The 24,029-nt window shown below is 43.9% G+C and overlaps 1 protein-coding gene across 2 annotated transcripts in view; it reads left to right on the top strand.

Annotated features, from left to right (window-relative positions):
* ARHGAP20 (Rho GTPase activating protein 20) overlaps nt 1-24,029 on the top strand; it is a 301,512-nt gene that overhangs the window by 223,288 nt on the left and 54,195 nt on the right. For both annotated transcript variants that reach the window (XM_085621537.1, XM_085621538.1), the window contains 4 exons: nt 1,641-1,682; nt 3,148-3,232; nt 12,063-12,140; nt 20,761-20,827. In XM_085621537.1, the coding sequence (XP_085477663.1) occupies nt 1,641-1,682; nt 3,148-3,232; nt 12,063-12,140; nt 20,761-20,827 (272 nt within the window). The remainder of the gene's footprint in view (nt 1-1,640; nt 1,683-3,147; nt 3,233-12,062; nt 12,141-20,760; nt 20,828-24,029) is intronic.

Here is a 24,029-nt window from a genome sequence, read left to right as displayed (position 1 = left end):
ATCCAAAAGTACATGGAAAGTTTATAGATGCATAAAGGAAGTAAGTATATGTAGATTACATATATTGCTAGAGGTAGAGGGTGAGAAATAGGGTAGTGTTTTTTGAGTAAAGTAATAAATAGATCCAAGTACATGAAAGGTATATAGATGGATGTAACTTGGAGCTTGTTCTTATTTCGTCTGTCATCTTTAGCTATTGGTTTTTTATACAAAAAAATTGTACTGCAAATACTAAATTTCTACTTCCTGTGACATTTTAACCTTCCTTTTTAATAATTGTTTCTGACTTATAGCAGAAACATTTAGTAACTCTCAACGTGTGATCAGAACCATTACTTATATTCATGTTTTTCTTTTAATTCTTATTAGACCACATGGCTACCAATGAAGGCGTACCGCTAAAACGCGCGTAGACACGAATAACATTAGCCATGATCACTTTGTTAGGTTGTCTATAATTGAATTTCTTGTCCCTATGTCTATTATTACAATATCATGTTTGACATACAGCAATATGCAGTACCATTAGGCCATGTATGAATGGATGAGTATGACTGAAGATCATTAGTAATTATCATATATTCACATCTTGCACTTAAGACATAGGCCAAGAATAAAATTGTGCATTTATCAAAACTCCTATTGATGTAATTTTTTGTGTTCTTCTTTTTCTGTTAAGAGAAAATATTTAAAAATATTCTTCACAAATACTTGGTTTCTAAAAATAATAAAATTTTTATCTTTGACATCTTTCCTTTTCTGGTCACGCATGAGTTTTGTTTATTATAAGTCCACTTTTATCCATTTCCTAAATGATTTATTCACATACAGTATCTCGACCCTGATTTTGGAAATTTGTTCAGGGGTACCTGTATTTTCACATATAGGTATATAGATGCATAAAGGAAGTATCAGTAGATTAAAGATGCATTCAATAAACTCTGGTTTTAAAGTGTTGTACTTAAAAATGTATTTATTCATATTTTTGTTTAAACATAATTATTCAACATGTTTATACAGAGTAATACACATGTATAGGTACATATCTGTAGCACAAATAACTGCTTATATACAGAGGGAACTGCTGTATATTTCTGTTTGCATATGGTGCTTATGTGGGAAAGAGCCATTTCTTAAGTAACTGAAGATAAGGTGTTTATCGTGGATCTTATGTTGGGGGGGGGGTAAAGAGTTTCATATTTTGGCTGCTTGAACAGAGAAGGATGTGTCACGCATGTTTTTTTTTCTTGTATCTTGGGATTTTGAGGCGAGGTATATGGGTCTGTTTAACTTTTGGAACGGAACCTAGGGTGAGAGAACTGGATCTTAAGGTGCGAGCCGATTGATGGGGTCTCACAATACCAAGGAGATCTTGAGGGCCAACTCCTGATCTAGCTGTGTGCACAAAGCACATTGTATTGTATTTAATATTAATAGGTAATAATGGTATTAACTTGGATTTCGGATTCCATGTGCTAACAGGAGCTTTTGCGTGAATCAATATTTACTCTCCTCACCTGTAATCAGAAGCATAAAGGAGAACACACTGCAGTACACAATGACATCGCTGAGCTCCATTATATGTTTGATTGCTTCATGTCCACGTTCTTGATATAGTCTTATCTCTTTCCTCATTGCAGTTCCCCGGAGCAAAAAGAGAAATGGTTTTCTTCCCTTCTCAGGTATTTATTTCTTTTTTACTAGTGCGAACAAGTAACTTTAAGTTAAACATTTCATCTTGGAAGTTATATTTTCATTAAATTGTAATACAATTCTATACTGAGACAACTAGAACAGACACCCCAACTAAAAGGAACTACAAACCATAAACTGCAGTAATGCCCCTCTGTTGTGTGGTAAACTTGAAGAAATCTCTCCTGTCCCTTGGCTATGGGAGTCTTCTCCGAAAGCATTTTGTCTTTTTGGGAGGGTGAGTAGGAGTGGGCACTGAGAAAGTGTTCAGCACAAATTCCACCCCCTCTCTAGGACCACTATAAAGCTTCTTAAGCAGTGACTGGCTCCACCCCCTTTGCCAGGCCCATCCCCTCCATGGCTGCATATCCTCTTTCACGTTGTAAATAGTTTTTAAAGGTTGACAGGCCACGACATCCCCGAAAGGTGGCAACATGCCAACAGACACGGTTTAGGTGAGGAACTCGTGATTTTTTTAATCCGGAAATGTCTTTATTTTAGCTGTCTCCTGCCTAAAATTACCGTTGATTCAACGTAAATCAATGGGGAGAATAAAGTCCACCAATTTCCTGTTTTCAAATTCTCCCTCTTTCTGGTTGCAAAATGTTGGCATATATAGGGATGGTGCCCGGCTTGTATTATTTCAAGCCAGCAAATCTGATCCAGTCGCAAAGACTGCTACATGCAAACCACAAATGCCACCCACAACACCAAGCAGAAATATATAGACCAATGGTGAAAGAACGGTCCGCTACATAGAATTAGTACATTGGACCAGGATGCTCCCAAATCTGAAAATACAGGCCCATCTTGAGGGGAGGGTGAAGGGGGTTCATTAAAAGCAGGCATCTTTTGTCCATCCCCTCCTATTCATTAGAGTCTGGTCAAAATTGGTCCAGTGCAAAGAGATGTTGTGCAACTTAATATCTAAAAGGTGTGCGTTAATAATATGTGACTGTATGTGGGGTGTCCGTTGTCTGTCATATGGATTGGAAAAACACCACATTTTTGAATAGCCGCTAACTGTTTAGACTATTACATTTTAGAGTCGATGTATGTAAATTCACCTCCAATAAATATCCTGATAATCCTCCAAAACAAAAGTAACATACACAAACAGGTCTCTAGTTATTCATAACACCAACTAGTTTTACGGTTTTAGGGGAGAGCAAAGATCAATACTTTGAATGGCAGACGAACTTCTGGCAGTGATATAAATTGTCAACACTCATTACCAAATCTCTTTAATTTGTGACCTTTTATCTCTGTTAATATATTCATAAATCGTGTGTCTCCATGTGTCCTTTGTTTCCTGATGTACTTTTAATAGTGTCTCCTTCAGGCCTATGCTTTATCTTTCTTGCATGCATAGGACCTGTTACTTCCTAAGCCCTCTAGATTATAAATGAATGGGTGGGCTTGCATGGACTGACTCCTCATTGTTGCTTTTACTAGTCGCATCTCAGAGGAGAAAGAAAATGACTACCCGAAGAGCCTTCTGGTAAAGATCTCTGCTAAAGATGTTGGAAATGGTGCCCAGGTAAGTGTATCTGTAATAAAATGTGTTTGCTACCTCTGATTAACAATTCTTCTTTTCTGCTCTTAATTTCCTTTCCTACATCTTGCCACAATGTCCTAATCAGTTATTCAATGGGAGCATTGCAATTCCTTTTTTTCAGTATAAATCTCTCCATTGTAGAAGGGGAAGGTGTACCCCATCTTTCCTTAGACGAACCACAGGCCATTGCAGATCTTTTACCAATGGCTCCAAGACCACCCTGACAATTGCGCTGTGAGCCCATTCTGTTTGTTACCATAGCCGTTATTATCTTCCTCCCACACCATAATGCAGAATACATCATTAAATCATGTAAGTCCCTCTTCTGCCGCCTTGTATTCACTCAGGTGGAATGAGAAATCAACGCTTAACCCCGTACATGAAGACTCATCTCACAGAGAAACCTGTACTTCTGCCAAGCAGGAGGGATGAGGAGGAATGGGCAACCATTGATAATATATATCACTTTAAAGAAACGCACGCCAATAATCTTAACCATCTCACCTATTTCATAATTGACTCCATTCCAATGTCCAGAAGAGGGGGTAACAGGCTACACTTAGACGCCTCGAAACACAATACATTTTGGAACTTGATACCAAGACTCCAAATGGACACAACTCCAGTGAGGATTTTTATACTTGGTTATGATGAATATGACAGGTGATAATAGCTGAGTTACTTCCTGTCCATGCAACATGAATGATCAATCAATTACTATCCTGATCTTATCCGCATTTCTTCAGCATACTGCAGTAAGCATTAAGCTTTTATGAGTTTACTATTTTATTTCATACACCCTTTTATTTAGTTATGTATAATAAGGGGTGTTGGATACCGGGGGCAAAGTCATGCTGGTGTTGTTGGACTTGTCGGCGGCTTTCGACACCGTCCCCCATGAGGGCCTGCTCGCAAGACTCTTTGAGATTGGTCTGCGGGGGACGGTGCTCAAATGGTTTTCTTCCTTTTTGGCCGGCCGCCGGCAAACTATCTGGACATCATCTGACACCGCCGTAATGCCGCCTCTGGGAGTCGGGGTCCCTCAGGGCTCTATATTGAGCCCAACCCTTTTTAACATCTTTATGACCCCTTTGGCGGCGGTGGCGGAGTCATTTGGTGCCCGGATCGTGTCGTATGCCGACGACACCCAGCTCCTCTTCTCTTGCGAGAGAGGGGCTGACTTTGACGGGGAGAGTATCCAGAATTGCCTTGGGGCTGTGTTCGCATGGTTCCAACTGAACAGCCTCAAGTGCAATTCCGACAAATCGGAGGTACTCTTCTTCGGGTGCGATACGGAGCCTAGCTGGCAGGCCTGGTGGCCCTTCGACATGATCCCTCCGTCCGGCTCTTCTCCCATGGCTAAAAATTTGGGGGTTAAGATGGACAAGGGGCTGACGATGAAAGCCCAGATCTTGGGGGTAACCGGCACTTGCTTCGGCCTGTTAAAAATGCTGCGGAGGTTCTTGCCTCTCTTGTCCGAGGAGCACAGGAGGCTGACGGTGCAGGCTCTGATAGGCTCCAGGTTGGATTATGCCAACATTCTTTACCTGGGCCTGCCAGAGTATCTGCTACAAAGGCTTCAAGTTGCACAGAACGCGGCGGCCAGGGCCATCTTTGGCCTAAGTAGACGGGCCAGCGCCTCTGGGTTGTTGGTGACGTTACACTGGCTACCCATCCGCAAACGGATTGCCTTTAAGGCTCTGACCTTGGCCTACAAAGCGCTCCATGCTGTGGGAGCTAAACATCTCCAAAAGAGACTGACCTTTTACCATCCGACTCGCTCGTTGAGGTCAGAATCTCTACTCTTGGCGGCTGTTCCGCGTGTGAAGAGGGCTCGCCTTGGGGGCCGCTCTTTCAGTCTGTTGGCCCCACAGATGTGGAATGAACTACCGCTCCCTTTGCGGGGGGCGTCTACTCTCCTTGATTTTAGAAGAGGTCTCAAAATCTGGCTGTTTTCCCAATAGGTTTCCCAGTAGTTTTGCTTTCTTTTTGTTTCTTTTACCCTCTTTTGGCTGTGTTGTGTTATTCTGAAATCTGTTCCCCTTACCTAAAAGCGCCGGGACACTCTTTTTGAGTAACCGTTGCGCTATACAAAAGAATAAATAACATAACATAACATAATTCAGGAACATGGGTAGTTCCAGAGTAGCACGTATTTTAACAATTCACAGAGCACTTTAGACAAGGGCAGAAAAAGCCACAATATTGGATACATTGTTTCCAGGCAAGCATAACAATCAATCAGCTATAGTTAAACAAAGTAAAACATGTAATCACATTATGTGCACTATTTTGTATTATACATGTATATCATATGTTTTTTTACTATACCTACATGCAAATTGGCAACATTAGGTTTTAAATTACAATTGTTTGAATACTTTTATAACAATGGTTATGTATTTATATCAAGTGTATTTTAACCTTTCATCTATTTATTGCTGATTTGCACAATCCTATCTGAGACAATGAAATGTTATAAGTATTTCTTCCATGTCTATACGATGAATTTACCACGTGTGATTGAACTAGCACCTTAAAAAGAATAATGTGACTCCCGTAGCGCGTCATGTGATCAAGGCCGAAACGTGTCTTGGCGATCGTGGTGACCAAACAAAAAATAACCGCACAAAAACGAGGGTTGGCATTCGTTTGCTCCCCACTGAAGGGAAGTTTCAGAGAACGGTGGAAGTGGAGATATATATATATATATATATATATATATATATATATATATATATATATACGTGTGTGTGTGTGTTATTGTATAACGTGGGGTCATAGGTCCTATAACTAGGTCATACCCATTGCTTTGAGTCTTTATAGAGTATTCCAGGGAAAAAGTGGGCGCTGTTGGCTTCTTTAACCTTTGCCTGTGTGGAGTTTGCAGAGTTATGCAAGCAGCGATATGCGTTGGGTCACGCCGTTCACGCTGATTTTTAGCACCGGGGGTTTCCCTGCACTGGAAGAACATCGTGAACAGCACCATGTGCAGCGCAAGAGGGTGCTGCTCCTTTCTGCCACTCAAGTAGATGCTCTACTTGAGCAACCGCTTCCTCAATGCGAACGGAATGTTTCTCAGCGTAGCCGCCATCCATGACCGCCTGGATTGAGAAATCTCGCCGGGAGGTGGTCTGGAGTAAGATTTTCCTCACTTGACCCTTAACATTGGTGAGCACGAGTTGGGTAAAAACTCTGCTCTGCGTTTTTAGAAACTCTGCATGCTGCGCGGAGTGGGAAAAACTCCGCAAGCTCCACAAGAGGAGTAGAATTTCATGTCCAGGCCTACTTAACCCTGCCATCACTTGCAGAGCCACACCACTGCCATCTTTCTTTGACAACACTTGCAGGACACTTACTTCTACAGTTGCAAGGTCTAGGATTCTGCATTCTTCAAGGGCAACAGTTCTGATTTACTACAGATGGTGATGCAGTAATACACAAGTCCTGTGATGCATCTCAGCATCTCAATGAGTTGTACTCAACAGTAAGCTCCACATGAGGCAGTTATTTCATCTCTTTGTCATTTGGGCAGCCATGAGAACAGTTTTTCCCATTTTAATTTATTATTCTGCATTCTCATCTGCAATCATGCTGCCAGCTGCAAATCTGATAGTGTAGTTATCATCTCCCTGCTACACTACCCTACATCTGCCTACATAGACTCTTGACCAGTGGGGCCACAGCTGCCCCAGACTCAATTGACCCAGAAAGTGAGCACACACACCACACTGCCACAGAGAAGTCCACCGGAATTATTGCCTGATTTCTAGTGTTATAGACAGGAAACGCTCTGAAATTTAGAGTGAGATTTCAAGTTGGGTGGTATTGTGTGAGCTGTTTCATCGGTGCAGGCGGTGTCCTCTGGCAGATGATGCTCACAGACTTGGTTCTATGAGAAAGGAGACTCGAGTAGCAGTGCAGGAGCATGCAGCCCATCATGTAAAGGGTAGAAGCATTAACACCAGCTGAACCAGTATCACTGTTCTGTGGGCATATTTCTAAGTCAGCAGTTCAGTGGTGCTTTAAGGAAAAAACAGATTTAATACCACGAATAAACATTTTGATGAAACTTTGCAGCATGAATGCATGTAGCAATAGCTTGGCTTTTGTACACGTTCTCACATAAATGTGTTAATGTATCCCCCCAATCATGCCAGTGAACAGTACTAGCGAAAGTAAACTTTATTTACTATCCATTTCTCAACGTACTTGGACACAGCTGTAGTAATTGTCCAGGTCTCTCATAAGTGCCTTAACCGACTGTTCACTACTTTGAGTCATACTGGCTGCACCTCAAAGGTCTGCATCGTAGAGCACCAGTGTACCCGCCATCTGGCATTCTTGTCAATAAATGGTACTACCAGGCCTCTTCCATCTTTCTTCGGTCCTCCAAATCGGAGACTATTGCATAAATTGCCCCTTTCCTGACTGACCCCTGTCCGCAATAGCCACAAATGTGGCGCTGAGATGGTCGGTTCTCTGTGACCCAGATCAGCAGCAAAGGAACACGACACTGCACTGCATCACTGTAGAGTCCGTGCAGAATAAGGCAGTAGGAGAAACGTCCTCCATGGGTGCAAGCGCCATTGGAAGTCTGGCTCAGATATTCCCAGGATCAAGTTGGCCAGGTCATGCTGCGTTTTCCTCTGTTACTTCAGTGTTCCAGAATGACGCACAGTAAAGCAAGAAATAACAATCCGGGTACATTGTATGAATAAAGTTTCAAAGGCATAACTGTGTTAACTACACAGAGGGAGAAAAGAGGGTTGCCACTCTTCTGAAGGGAACAAATAAACAAAACACCACATTTCCACGCAAGTGACAGTAGAGGGTGTCAGTTCTGTGTCTAGTGGGCACATCATCCACTGGGAAGGGGGAGAGATAGAGAGGGTGAGGTTAGGCATCAACCGTTTGGCAGCCCGCGGCCCATGTGTGAAGCACTCGTCCAAGATGGTGGTTCCCATGTCCCTTAAGTTAAATAACATTGTAGCGAAAACTATTAACCCATATGGTGCTTGACTGTATTTGGTAAATTTAGAGCCGCCTTCTCAGGTATGCCAATGCTTAAACTTTTGCAAGCATGTCCTACTGTCTGCAATGAGGGTGTCATTATAGGTGTAGATTGCCTTAGACCTAGGACAAGTGAGGTGCAAAGTCGTAAAGATTTGTTTATGCACCGTTCACAAAGCTCTATGGGAAAGTTTGGAAAGGTTACAAAATTGTTTCGATTTGACACACTGGCATAACAAGTTTGATTATTCGCAACAATTCATGTAGTATGTGTCCTAATTTAACACTGACAAATTTGTTTTTCTTATGAAATAGTTTTAAAGAAAACAGCTACGTATTTTTCTGCTGATCAATGCCATTGTGCATAGAAAAAAAGCCCCTCATGGAAAACTTGCCTAGAAAAGTTCTGCATTCATTTTCTATTGTGTTTGAAAAACTGGACAAGACTTAAAGTTGACTTTTAGAAAGGCTGCATACGGTTCCCAGCTTTTCTGTGTTCAATTAGTTTTAAATATCTCTCCAAGTGCCGAAAAACTTCGAGGTCGAAAGCGAAGTTAATCCAGGAAAAGTATTGTCAAGTGCAAAAATAATACGAGTCGGAGAACTGAGCAAGTGGAATTAAAAATGCACATGCGTACTTATGACAGGGATACTTTAGCCAATATTTGAATCATGTCAATGTATTGTTAATGTGATGTAAATTTGAGGTGTGGGCCGTGTAAAACATTTGTCGGATAAACTCCTATTATGAGATGGCATCTCCGCAATCCATGTTATGGCACAGATCCCCCCCTGTCCCGCCTGTGGGGTCTGAGTCGCAGTTGTCGCAGAATGGCTGATTCTGCATAGCGCCAGCATACCAGATGGGATCACAGTGCTCCCAGCACGCAGTATTTTTCCCGCTTCACAGCCTGGCTTGTCCCTTGTGTGCTGGCGATAACAACATTCCTTCCATGCAAAAAGTCACATAGGACACAAAATATCTTATTACCTTTTCACTGGAGGGCAAACAGATTTCAGTCTGCTGGCCTGCTCCTGCGTGGCAGATGTCATTGTATATTCTGCATCTCTGGAGGAATGCGCGAGCCAGGGCCACCTGGGCACCCTGCAGTGGGCTCCAGGGTCTCTGGCCTTTAGATCCCTTCATACTACAGTGGGTGTAAAGTGCTCACCAGCTCCAGCTGGAGCTCTATCTACGCCTAGGAAGAGGACCTGGAATCGGGTACATTGGAGGGCTTGTTGTAGGGATTGCTTCTGTAGGGGAAGCGACACTGTCCTCTGTCACAGTTTCTTGATTCTAGTCTGTCTAAAGGAGCTTATCATCCGCAGTAAAAGTGAGTGATCTTTCCTTAAATCCACCCCTGGGATGATAATAGTTGCTCTGCATGAAAAACTATTCCATTCTACACATCTAGCAATTGTATCTAAAGCATGTAGGCTGTAAGGTCAAGCAGATGTCGCACCACGGCAGGTGCCTTGTGTCTTTCGGATGACACTGATGCCTTCCAGTTGGTAATAACTGAAAGCTGCACCTCCAGGATAATCAAATAGTAACTCTAATTCCATATTCCATTTATGAACCTGCATATTAAAAAAAAAAAAAGTTTTTTTGCACAGGTAGAATAATTATTGCACCAAACAATAGGGTGCACTAGCCATAGAAACTCGGAGCTGTCCCTAGCAACCCCATCCTATCTGAGAACCTTATACCAGTGAACATCATACTAAGGTACCACACAAAGCTTTGAATGCAAGATTGAAAGGATACATTTGTCAGGAAATATTTGTGTCATATGTTCAGAAAGCTTTGCTAACTATGTGAAGTAAGTTGAAACATTAATGCGATGGTGTGGGAAGAAGAGATGCTGAGAACATGTAGTAGTTTTGGGGGGAAAAGCACCCGCTAAAAAGTTGGTTTTCAACATTTTAGAGAATGGAGATATGTGATGACCCCGGGTGTTAGACTGTTCATCCATTTTGATTCTAAATTTTAGTTTGGAGGCTCTGATACGCATGCCTCTCGGCCTGTAGAAACTCCACAGACGCGATGTCCGGTGTCTGCAGCTAATGATCCATATGAAATCAATAGAGGTGAATATATATATAATTTTTGAAAGGTGGGGGTTTGCAGGACCAGTGACCCTCACTGAAGTTTTTGGAAAGTGATTCACATGTTGGAAGGATGAGTGATTTCAAAACGGGTGACGCCCTCCAAGTGACTACGAATTGGCTGACAGGTGGAGAGGAGACCACCAAGATTCTTAATAACATTGAGATACAAATATTTGCCCTAGTTCAGGCTTTACTGAGGAAGTGTCTGGACAAACATATTAAAGTGAGTAAGATTATGTTGGGAAGTGTGCTAGGGGCCCTTATTCTAGCCAGACATCAGAAGCCAAACTTTTAGGACCGATCTGGGATGTTTACCCAAGTCTAAACTCCAAAATAGGATCAGTAGTCCAGTCCATGACTCATGAAACTCAGCACCTCAAAATACTATGCCATTCATCCCACCAGATAGCCAGTGATAAGTGGTCGACTGCCTAGTTAACTGCTTTCTTGGTTGTCGGGCTATAATCTGCAACCTTCTCAACTACCAAATCAGTAGCCTCCAGTGGCACAAAATGCAGCAGTGTGACTGATCCATGGCTACCGAAACTCTACTCCGCAAAGCAGAAGCCAACACTCGCGCTCGGTCAGCTACGCAATCACGTCCAATTCCCTGTGCCTCGTCTTCACAGAAATTGTGCTTTACCAACCAAATCCACCACTTAACGTTTGATTAGAATAACATCTTGGCGATTCCCAGAACTAAATGCAAGAAGGGACGTGGCAAACTCTTCTTAGGCTTCTTCATTGCTGGCCCTCGCTTGTTGTGAAATTCCCTGCCACCCCAGCTCTGCAACGCCCACAACCTCATGCCATTCCCCCCAAAAATTAAATTACCCATGCTGTATCTTAGCCTCCCACATACACCTAGTATATCCTGCTGTCCTTCCTTTCAAATATGACGCCTTCCTCCATGAGTCGCCTTCCTACTGCTCGGTGTCCCATCACTAGCGCCTAGAAGCAATTAAGTATTGCAGTGTGGCCTCAGAAATAAAGAAGTGTCTCTAGCATACCTTAGTTTGGATGGTTGAGACTTCCTCTGCTATGCTGGGAAAAGCAGGTGCCACATTATGTGATAAAGTACAGATGCCATCACAAACATTTTCCCTCCACAAAGTCAGCAAATCCTTTGACTACAAAGTTGCATGTCCAGCACTACGTTCGCCATCACTGCCACACCAAACGTACATATTACAACAGGCAATCGTGAGGCTACTCTGCCTACACACAATATAAGCCCCTTACTAAAAACGGAAGCAATCTAAAGTGTGGCTGAGCACATTAACGCCACCTGTGGAACACTAAGGACCAGAGATGGCGTGGAAGTTAGCAGAATAGTTCAGCCTGCTCCTCTTCACCTCTCTACAAGTCTTTCTGTGAAGGTGCGGTAAGTATTCCTGTTGAGGAACAGGGATGGGGTGGGAAGAAGTGATGCTGGGAACAGGCACCTAATTAAGGTCTTAAGTTTGGAACTGAATTGTTCCTGCAAAAATGTTAATGACCAAAATACAGTATTCAAATATGCTTTTGTGCTCCATATACCTGCGTTGTTCATGCTTTTATTTGTCACAGCTGAATTTGCTGCAAAATACGCATATCCGAATTCATACTTCCAGTCTGGAGAATTATTCATATGCAGCTTATGCAACATGGGCCTTTCCTTATAGTCTTTCTCTTTTTCCCCACACAGTCAACAACATTCACAATAACCAACGCTGAAACCACAAGAGACGTTATCAAGATGGCACTGCAGCAATTTGGAGACAATGTGAGTATTTGCCATGAGCAGTGAGGTGAACTTTGAAGACCAAGGGATGGTCATGTTGGCTTTCAAGGTGTGACAGGTTTTTCTCCTTATTGTAGTTAACTTCTTGTTGCATACTTCTGTACTACATGGATCAATACTGAGATCTGAGGTTTACTCATGGTTTTAGCAATGACCGCTTTTAGCTGTCTGTTGTCAACAGGTCTATTTTGAACTATAACCAACTTAAAGTGGGCTTAGACAGCCTATTGATTACTTTTCTTGTCACTCTATTGCTTGCTTGCATATTCTACAGCTTTTCTTCTTCTGTTTGTCTCTCTCTTGGAGCACAGTTTATTTCTCATCTTTTTGAATGAATTTATTGTATCATTTCACTGCTTATATTCAGCAAACCACTTTTTTTATTGTTGTTAAAGCATTTGAGACTGCATGTGTTTAAGCGCTCTCTCTCTCTCTCGCTCTCTCTCTCATGCTGATTTCCCATAAAATACCTGTCCCACCGCATGTGCTCAGTGCTGCTCACTCTTTCTCCCACCCTCCCCAACACTCCTGCTTTAAAAATAAATAAATTATTTCCTCCCCTTGACCTCAAGCTTGCCTGTTAAACATCTGTCCTCTCCTCATTGCTTCCCCTACCGGTTCCTCAGGCCCTCCTCCCTCTCTGAGTCCTAAAAATATATATAGTTTTAAATGTTGCTTCCTCCACCCCCTCCACCGGTGCTCCTCAAACACTCTGTCCTTAATATGAATAATATTTTTATTCAACTTTTCGGAGGGTCCAAAAACAGCTGCAGTTGCTGAAAGGCTTCTCTGTTTCCAAAAATTGCACTGGTGTTAAGGTAAAAAATAAAATATTTACTGCTTTAAGCAGTATCTATGGACGTTATTTAGGGGGCACTAGGGGTCGCTGCTGCTGCGACCCTGGCATACCCACTGTAGCCCTTGGTACACCCCCTGTGACCCTGGCACTGCCTTTGCGACCCCTAGCGTCAGCAGTGGCAACACCTGTGGCAGGAACAGAAGCAGCTCGTCCTTATGAACGTTGGTGGGGGCTTCACTCACCTAGTTTTTTTTTCTTCAATTTTTGATCATACCACTAGTGAATAATATTGCATTATTCGCTAATAGTTTAATTTAAATAAAATTAGTGTACAATTTGCTGGAATATGACTTTTGTTGGCAGCTGAAGTAAATTAAAAAAAATGCTTTTTTAAATGTATGTATGGTGCGTGCGTGCTTGCAGTTTTGAGTGTGTTTATGTAAGAGTGTGTGAATTTGTGTACATATGTAGGCAGTGTGTGTGAATATGTGACTATGTATGTATGTATATCAATCATGTGTACGTGAGTGTGTGGAAGTGAAGATCAAGGGGCATGTGAAGTCTCCTTTGCTACCCATGGCATTTTGGTGAATTGACGTCCACCCGGCAGTTTGGACAGGTTTCAGCCTCAGGTGGCCAAGAATATGCCCAGATGTGGGGCCCTTGCTTGCTGTGCCATAGGAACCAAGCTATACATCACTGATGAGATCTAATGAGGCCTAAACCCATCTGTTGTTGCTTGGTATTACTTATGGAGGGGTCCTCACCTGGCAGTTTGGAATGGACTGTTCCCATGAGGAGCTGGGTCAAAACTGATTTGCATGAGTCGGGCATCGGTCTAGAATGGAGCGATGGACGAATAACAATGGGTTTGAACGCTACCCAGAGCAATTGTCAGTCGTTTACACAATTTCGAAGCATTCCTCCCATCGCCTTTTGTTTGACTTATTAGAATACCCAATGTATTATACTAATGTCACTGAAATGGCATCACGCAGCCCTAGATCCCCCTTTATTGTAATAAGTGCGTGCACATAGTTCCAGAGCCATGTGCCACCAACGCACTTCCAAATCAACCCTATCGCTGCAAATGAGTATTTACATGTGGAACTCTGTACAGCCACCCCTTTATTTCACACAGGGGAAAAAGGTAAACTAAATTAGGTCTGGAAGGTCTTTATTACACATTATTTCCTAGACATTTTGACACAACAGTGTTCTAAAATTCCACTACTATGTCTAGCTGGTGAGTTTCTATTCAACCAAAATCTTTAAGAAGACTGGATGTAAAGTCTGTACATTGTCTTGCTTATTCTGCATCCAGATTGTTAAACTCCAACAAGGACGGAGGCTCACACGGTCGGTGCCCCAGCCCTCATGTACTGCTCTTTATATGGCTACCACTTGCCTCGAGTACACTTGTCGGGTAGCAAAGGTGAGGCCTAAGACAGGAGAGACCTATTGGAATGTGCATAGGAAGTTCATTGCTCTTCTTTAATTGACTTCACACATGCAAGCTGTCTGCTAGTGCACCACAGTGTACCACTTCCTTTAGGTTTAACTGCAGTGGGATATTCCTCCATCGCCTGCTTCTGTTTTCTACCACTCTGGAAGCTTCTGATTAACACAGATGTGCACATGGTGCCTATTGAACTAAGCATAGAAAATGATGAAAAGGAATGGCGATGGTTGTAAACTACATGAGTTTTAAATATGGCCATTGTGCAGGTGCCAGGACCTGGTGATGTTGACCCCATATTGCTAGTTATAAGAGACCTGTACAGAACAAAGAGCGTTGAATCCTTAAGCGCAGACTCTGGAGAATCCTTAAAAATGATCCCATAAAATTGACTTATGGTGCAAACATTGTTTTGTGTGGAGCCTTGAAAATAATGTTTGATATGACTTGAAATAAAATAAAAAATCTTTGTAATAAATCACCCAATTTGTGTCAGGAAGGTAGAGGGTAAGCAGTGATGTACAGAGTGGTGGGTCCACTTACTAAGTCAGCCTCTGAAGCAGGAGTTTGGTCTGGAGCAACATGACAATGGTTGTAAACAACTAATTAAACCAGTTCAAAGGTATTTAGAAATTGTGCAAAGAGATTAAGCATACTTGCCATGAAAAATAAACCACAGGCTGCAGTGGTGCGGAGAAAACGTCATGCGATAAATCAAGTTCTCTGAGGAGACCGCAGTTTTTTTCATTTGGTCATTGGCTGAACGGTCGGTGATCTTCTGTGGGTGCAGCCTCACCTTGATCGGTGGAGCTATTCATATGACCTGACCTGAACTCGGCTACTGACTCATGCGGTGCAGATCCTTGTTTTCTAGATGCAGCTGCCATTGGATTTCTGCCGCACTCGGTACTTAATTACTGAAAAAACATAAGTGTCGGGGCCCTTGTCGGAAGGCCACTGGCGCTTGCACCACTCATTGCCCCCCACTAGTGCTGACCATGTCAGTACCGTCACAGCTAGCCATCACTCTCATACAAGTGTGACCATTCAAACTTTAAATATACATTAAAAGTGACTAATACATGCCCCCCAAGCTATTTTGATAGCTCGGGTGGCATGTATTAGTTATTTTAATATATATTTAATCATTAAAAAACTTTTGTAGTGCTTCTCACAAAGTTAGACAAACCGCGTCACCATGTGGCAGGCTGTTATTAGAGTCGTTGTTGACAATAAAGTGCTGGTGCCGAGCACCCGAAACCACTGGCTCAAATTAAGCACTGGCCTCACTACAATGCTTATCTGTGTGGTTCAAGCAGTGGCATAACGCAAAATGCCAAGGACCTCCTGCAGAATGCGATGAGGGGCGCCTGAGCCTACCATATCTCACAGATATTTATCAGCCTTCGGCTTAATGGGGACCATCTCGAGGGTCCAGGTGACCCCTGCAGCTCATGGGCTGTATTGGCCTGCAATACTCCCCAGGGTTCAAGTTATACAGACGAACGGACTCCTTCACAGGATGGTTTTCCTTAGCATTTCCAGCGGGCTATACATAAGCCTGAGCAGATCTCACAGAGTTTCACTCCGCGGAAATCAGCTGAGCTACTAAAAAAGTAATGGAGATTGTGCGGAATTTCGCAAACAAGAAGAAATAGGCGCGTCGCTCTGCTTGCACTGTGATTTAGCACCAGGAGCCCGTTTCGTGCTAAATAAATCAGTACGAACGGTACCACTGCACGCGTCTCAGGGCGCAGCTTCTCGAGTTGGTTTTGCTACTACTCTAGTAGATTTTGGGATGCCAAATATCACTTGTGTCCGCTAATTTACCATTGGCAAGCTGCACACAAGAAACTCCACTGTGCGGCGCTTGGCGGAATTTGGCTGGAACTCCGCATTACAAGCCTAACAGGGAGTTGCCAAAATTCCATCAATTTTGCCAGCGGATCAGAATATATTGCCCACCAATAGTTGTGCACTAAGGTGCATGATACTGGCTTCTCCTTGTCGCCACTTGGGTTTGATGCAAGGCAGGGTTCAGGGTAACTCAATGGCAAGAGATGACATCACCAAGTATAGTGCATCTCTCAAGCAATTCCCCCCGAAGTTTTCCCAACAGAAAACATTTTTTTTTGTAGATTGTTTTTTTTTTAATTAGCACCTGTTTTTTTTTTTTTTAACGAACATGGGCTACGACCAGACATTTTGTGTGATGTGACCTATTAGTACACAGGTGGCATAGCTCAATTAAGTCTGGTCGTTAGAAGTCGATGCACGATTTGTGACAACGTTTTGCAGTCAGTTTTTAACTGCATCTGGCCTTGTGTATATATTGATTGCCGTTACTGAACATTTGAGCTTCGGCGCAGATCCAGGCAAGCATTGAAAGCAACTTGGTTCAGTTGCAACTCCCAGATGTGTGTGGAGGTATACTGCGTTTGATTCCTGGGCTATTTAAAATGGCAAATATGTCAGCTGGTTCACCTGCCACTTGCGGGAAGGTAGTTTTACACATAAAAGAGCTTCTTGTAATACTCTGTACAGTTAAAGCAGTTAGGCTGCATTCAGAATCTCTACCGGTTTAGTGCAGAACTGTGCGGGGAGGGAGTGTGAGGAATGAGTGAGTGATGCAGGGAGGATCCTGCATGGGGTGGCGAAGCTCCAAGCAGCAAGCCAGAGTCATAACAATACAAGAACACAAAGATTCTTTCTCTCGCTCCCACCCCTTCCGCCTCCTTGGTTGTTTGTGTTTTTGTTGGCGCTGCTTGTTTATGTGGCGAAGAAAGTTATGCTAGCTGTCCCTGGTGTGCTGCAAATGTATGTTTGTTTATCTAAGCAAGAAAAAAAATCTTCGTGTCTGGGGGTGATAGGAGAAGGACTGGTAAAAAATGAACGTATAATATCCCTTACTCCACTCCATCTTTGTTTTAATTACCGCTCCTCTGCAGCTTTCCTACTTCCCGCCTTTCTGGCCCTGTCCGTTTTTTAGGTCTCGCCTGACCCAGCGCATGTGCTGGTCTGGCGAGACTTATTGAGAGGGCTCCAAAAAGTGCTACCAGACCAGCCTAGAGCTACAGTGCATGGGCGCGCGCGCCGCACTTTACCACGATTACTTTCACTTTCGTGACCGCACGGCCGCTTTGATGTTTGATCGCGATCACTTTCGCTTTCGCAGCCGCTTTGCATAGCCAATAGGTCTTGCTTTTGGGACCTTATAAGTATTTAGTTATGCAACTGTTGCATGGCTAAACACTTATAAGGTCCCAAAGGTGACAACTATTGGCTATGCCAAGGCTTGTTTTTAGACCCTACCGGTCAATCTTCACCTCCAACCTGCCGGTAGGACAGCAAACCTGCCGTCCCTTGGAGCAAATGGTGCTGCTTTTTTCTGTCCCTTGGTTTACTTCTACTCCCTTTCATCAACTTGACTGAACCTATAACATCAATTACATGTATGTACTCTTTTGTACTTGCTTCTGTTATGATGCATGTATAGCACAAATGCTTCCTGCCTGCTCTATCCTGCCTCTATAGTCCACTCCCCATCTTCTGTGATTGTGTGAGAGGGACATGATAGGCATTTCTTCCCTTGAAGCACACATGATCGTTCACACAGACAGTGGTGGTTCCCCCTCCACACTCCTGCCGAAACAGTGGAAAATAAAAACGTAATGAATGATTTTATTACCATTTTATTTTTTACTCTCTGCCAAATGGAGTATGGGGGCGGGGCCAGTATGTCATTGCTGCCAATTGATTGGCAGCAATGAGGAGTGGCCCCTTCAGCTTGAAGTGCGCATGCCTGTTTGGCCAGCTACCTTGCTATGGCCAAACCGACATGCGCATTTCAAAGTCTCCAACCCATCTGTCTTACACAGCTGGGTTGGAGAGCAGGCACAGACCTCCAGTGCCTTTCGGAGCCCTGAGGCAGCCTGCTCCAGCCAATCCAGATGCTGCATTCATGCAGCATCTGGATTGGAAAAGGTAGTTGGCTGTCTGATGTCATCTCATACTCCGAGGAGTCTGAAGCCAGGGACTGGAGAGCATCGAGGTCGTGCTGCAGGAGAAGGTAAGTGAAACTTTTATTTTTTCTTTCCTGTAAGTTTTTATGTAATTCAACTTTACTATGAATGTTTTAATGTATGTCACACCCCACTCTTTAAGTCCTCAACTTGCTTTTTATCCCGTGCCTCTAATGTGCCTACTGCCCTGTTCCTCTTTACATGTCCTCTGCTGGCCCCCTACCTTCCCGCAGAGGGATTCCTCAGCAGGACTTCCAGGTCTACTCTTGTTACCAATTTGTGCCTGCTTATCCCGTATCAGTTTGTTCTGTACATTGCATCAGCTGTCCGGCTCTCCTCCTCATTAGCCGGTGGCCACTATCCTTGCTGACCTTGTGCAAGCGGGCCACTGGAATCACCCATTTTTTCTTTCACTAATTTTCCTTTGAGACCTTCATTTTGCATTACATTTTTATGTTCAACTTCCCTTCTCCCTTCTCTCTGCCTCTTTGGTTGCCCTTGCTGCCTTCGCACTCACCTCTTAGGGGCATATGTATCAAGCCCTTTTCCCGTTCGCAAACGGGACGATTCTCAGAATCGGCCCGTTTGCAAACGAGAAAAGGCCTTTTGGGATGTCTCATCCCAAAAGGGCATCGCAAATTAGAGAATTGCAAAATTTGCTCTTCTCTATTTTGCGATTGCATTTAAGGAATCGCAAATTGCGATTCCTTAAATGCAATGTATGAAGCACAGAAAAAGTGTGATTTGGCCTTAAAGAATCACAACTTGCCACCAATTCCAAGTTGGTGGTAATTTGCGATTTCTTTGAAAAATGCACTTTTTTGCATTTTTCAAAGTGCCATGTGGCGCACATACATGCCCATAGTGCATGTATGTGCGCCACATGTGTACACATACATATTTCAGGGGTGCAACAGGGTGTCCTTTTGACACCCTGGCACCCTTGAAATTGCATTCTCATTTTGCGATTCTCTAATTGCGAATCGCAAATTGAGAATGTCTTCCCATTCATTCCTACGGGCCTCCTAGCCCATAGGAATGAATGGGAAGGTATTCCTCAATTGCAATTCGCAATTTGCTAATCGCAATTAAGGAATGCCAAGGAATCGCAAATTATTTGCGAATTTTTTATTACATACCGTTTTGCAATTCTCAAATAGCGATTCCCTAAAAATCGCTATTTAAGAATCGCAATAACGGTATTTGATACATATGCCCCCAAGTCCCCCACTGGTGTTCCGCTTACACCTCAAGGAATGACTACCCTCGATGTCAGCATGGGGATTTTTCATTTAACAAGGCTCTGCAGCCATGTGGCTTGAATCCCGTTGTGCCAGTGTGAACATTGTCTACTTGGAGAGGCCGATGTGCAACTATAAACCAGTGAAACTGTGTCCTTTGTAGTGGTGGTGATGGAGGGCATTCTGGGCAGAGGGTTTAGGAGAAAGAAATTTCAGTGTCTGAAATCCTCACCTGCATGGCCAAGATCTTTGTGCTGAGAGAGGAGCCACCAATGTGGCAGCTTCCCACCAGCTTCCCTTGCAGTACTGCAGGTTTGCCTAGTGGGTGCCATGTTTAAAGTGGCTTTTATTATTAGAAAACTTCCGACACCAAAGTTTATTTTTTCTAAAGAAAAAACAAATTGTTGTGCTGCACAGGAAGATTACTCCCTGTGCATTAGGGTCATTCTCAATCAATCACACAAACTGTATTTCATGGCGTGAACTTGTCACCCATGAGGGTATCCGAGCACTGATAGCCATGCTGCAAGGGAGGATCAGTTGAACAGCCAGGGCTTAAGTCCTTTACGGAATTCAGGCAGCGAGGCTGATGTCCGAAGGGTGAGGGGGAGGTTGTTCCAGTATTTTGCAGTGAGGTAGGAGAAGGTGCGTCCTCCAGTGTTGCTACAGCATATTTGGGAGGTGTGAGCGAGGGATAGGGGGGCGAAGCGCAGGTGCCTGGTGGGTTGGTGGAATTTCAGGCGGTGGTTAATGTATGCTGGTGCCTGGTTGTGTAAGGCCTGGTAGATGTGGACCAACAACTTGAATTGACATCTCTTCTGGATGGGGAGCCAGTGGAGCTTCCTGAGATGGGGCGGTGATGTGGGTCCGCTTAAGGAGGTTGAGGATGAGTCTGGCCGCTGCATTCTGTATGGTCTGCTGTCTCTTAGGAGGTGACAGGTGTGAGATTCTACATTTTCCCTGCGGATGTCTGCCATACTTGACATGGGTAGCATGTGTTATCCTTGTATGACCAGCATACACAGTTATATTACATGAAAAGAACAAAACTTCATCATGAGCAATTTCTGTGTCTTTCTAGTGCTCTGAAAAGGACTACCAGCTGTGGGTCATCTCGGGCAAAGATGATGCTCCTTATCCTCTAATAGGTAAGAGTAAAGGATAATTGCTTTTAGAAAGTTTCAAAATCAGGTGACCTAGGACTTCTCTCCCTCCCTCTTTATCAGCACTGGCATTCAAGCATTCTTCCCAACTGCTCACACACAAAGTCACTACCTACTTCCTCTGCCCTTTTGAAGCCCCCCCCTACGCTTCCCCTTCTATGCCCTATCCTCCGCCCTCATTAAAAAAAACTGCTGCTGGCTGGTTCTTGTGAACACTAAGCAATGTGCCCAGTTGCACCCACTCACTCTTTTACAGCATTAGGGAACTGCTTCAAGCCTTCTCCCCAGCTGCATTTCCTGGTTTGCCTACCTCAGTGTTCCACTCCACCCATGTTTGCCCTCCAGAGTCCCAGTACTTGCCTTTCTGTACCACCTTCTCCCTGCCAAATCCACTTCTAGAACACCCTGCAGGCTGGGTCACTTGATCCTCAGGTCATGTAGCATATGACCCTTCTTGCAATGCTGGGAAAAGTGTCAAGTTTTCCAGCCATCTTCTCTATCTCCCTTTTCAGCCCTTAATGTGAGCCCCAATGCTTCACCTGATCCCCACGAGGCCTGTGTTTCCACTGCTCTTCCTCGTCCTTCTCCGTCAGAGTCTTAGAATGCCGTATGGCCCGCAATGGCTCAAATTTGTCGACCGTGCCAGACGCCCCAAATTGTCATTTCTATCAGTCAGTATTCAACAGCAGAGGGCCATGTCAGCAAATCTGGACTGGTATTGGTGACCCAATTTATCCCAGTTCCTACCCTAACACGGCCTAGAATCCCGCCTCTCCTGCTAGTCCCTCTGTCTCCATATGCATTGCACAGGACCACCATCACCAGCCACCCCCCCACACCCGTCCAAGTCCACCCAGCCCCCAGTGACAACATGGGTGAGGATATCAGAGCTGCTGGCCATTTGTTCTCTGCCCACCTAACTACCAGTTTGGTTCCACCTCTTGAGCCACATGGCACCTCCTTATCTCTGCAATTTGTGCTCGGGTGTGTCATACTTTATTGTGCTATGCTACAATGTATTATATGCTATGTTTTCTAATATTATGCTTTGTTGTATTGCATGGCATATTGTGTACTAATGCATGCTGCTCTTGATACATGCTATGCTGTGGTCTACTGTGTTAGATTGTTATGCTCCTTGTTTTACTTTAATGTAGATTACTTTCTGCTGTGTAGGTAATCCCCATCTTTTTGTATACCCTTTCTTGCTCACTAGCCTGCCCACTGTTGTCAACTTCTCACTGTTCCACTCAGGGAGATTCTTTGTGCTTCTCTCCATTATATCGCTGCTTCTCTTCTATTTCCCCATCCACCTTCAGTCCGCGCTCCATATCTCCTCTGCACTGTCTCTATTACAAGTTTTCCTACCCCTCATATCTTTCATCCCTTAACTCTACTCCTCTCCTCCTCTGTCCCCACATCTTCCGTTCACACCTTTCTTCATCATTTTCACCTACTGATTTTCTGCCCCACCTCCTCTTTCATTTTATCTTCACCCCCAACCAAAATCCCACCCTCTTGTTTTCCTTTCCTCTTTGTAATATCCTCATCACTATCTCCTTTTGCTCCTTTTACCCTACAGACATCATCCCGCCTCATCTCTCCTATTGCTGACAATTTGTTGTCTCATTCTATTCAATTTTCAACTTATCCCGATCCCTGCCTCCCTATTCTTCTCCAGTATTTCATGTATTTTTCCAAACTGTCTCTTCAGTGCTTTCAGTCACTTGCATGTGTCTTTTCTCCTACCCCCCTCTCCCTTCCTCTCTTCTCTGCCTTTCCACGCTATTTCCTCCTTTGCCATCCAAAATCAATTTGCATGACCTTTTCCCCAGCTTCGTCCTCTCCATTTCACCTCCCAAACATCACCTCTTTCCCCACCCTGCTCCTTGTCTTCTTCTCCTCCCTCCCTTTCTCCCTTCTACTCTCCTCTGCCTCACTCTCATATCTTTCCTTTCGTCTCTTCTCTCCAACTTTGTCATCTGATCTTTCCTGTCACCACCCCCCTCCATATCACTTTCTCCTCTGCTACCTTAGTCTTTTCCTCCCCTGTCTCCTTCCACCATTTACTGCCTTCCCTCTCTTGCTTTCACTTCCATCCTTTCCTTTTCCTCCACTTATTCCCTCTTCTGTCACCTCCCAGCTTACTCTTTTCATGCTTGTTCTACTATTCCCCCCTCACCCTCAATTATACTTATTCTATAGTTCCCCTCGCCCTCAATTATACTTATTCTATAGTTCCTCCTCTCTCTGCTCTGTCGCCTGTAACCTCTCCTCCCCCTCAACTGCCCATTTCCACCACTCATCACTTTCCCTTTCACTTTCATTGAATTTCCTCTTGAACACTCTCCTCTTCTGTCCCTCCCATCTTCTCTCCTCCTTTGCTCTCCCATAATTCTAATCCTTTAACCTCTCCTCCCCAACCCTTTCACACTTACTGTTTTCTTTTCTTCTTCTCCTATCCATCTTCTCTCATTTTTCCTCTGACCTTCCCCATCTAATGAGGCCTAAGAGTGTCACCATAAGGATTTCAGAGAATATGTCACACTGCAGGCCTACAACACGTCAACAGCCAAAATCCTGCAGCTAGGAAGCACACCAGCGAGATACTTTAACTGAACACCTCAAAGCACACACCCATCCCCCTTAATACCCACTCTTAGCTTAGCTCACTATACCATACCATACTTCTCACTCCTGGACAAATGCAGACATACTGCATGGTACATAAGCACGCCACTGAAAACCATGCCCCGCCCACTACATCTCTTCCCCAAAACACCCTAGCATTCCTTTAACAAAGTCCATCTACTTTATATCCTTCACCACCCAGAAGAACACCTCACTCCATATCCAAACTTCAGACTGTATGATGCAACTCTGCACCACCCACCACACCACACACCACTGGCAACTTACCATACCACTGTAAACCTCAACACAATCCTTTTGGCCACATCATAACCAAAGCCACAACATCGTACCACCTCAACTCCATAACAACATGCATACCACTTCCCACCTAGACTGTGCTCATTACATGGTACATCACAATACCTCAGACCGCCAAGCCTCACACGGTCGTTGCACATCACCTTAAACCATCATACCTGCACGTCCAGTCATCCGATAAATTGCCATGCTCCAGCAGCGCCACTCCACACGTGACTACATACAACACTATACA

The sequence above is a fragment of the Triturus cristatus genome, chromosome 8 (assembly GCF_964204655.1).
Source record: "Triturus cristatus chromosome 8, aTriCri1.1, whole genome shotgun sequence".
NCBI lineage: Eukaryota > Metazoa > Chordata > Amphibia > Caudata > Salamandridae > Triturus > Triturus cristatus.
The sequence above is the reverse complement of the archived record's forward strand: the minus strand, read 5'-3'. Positions and strand labels throughout refer to the sequence as shown.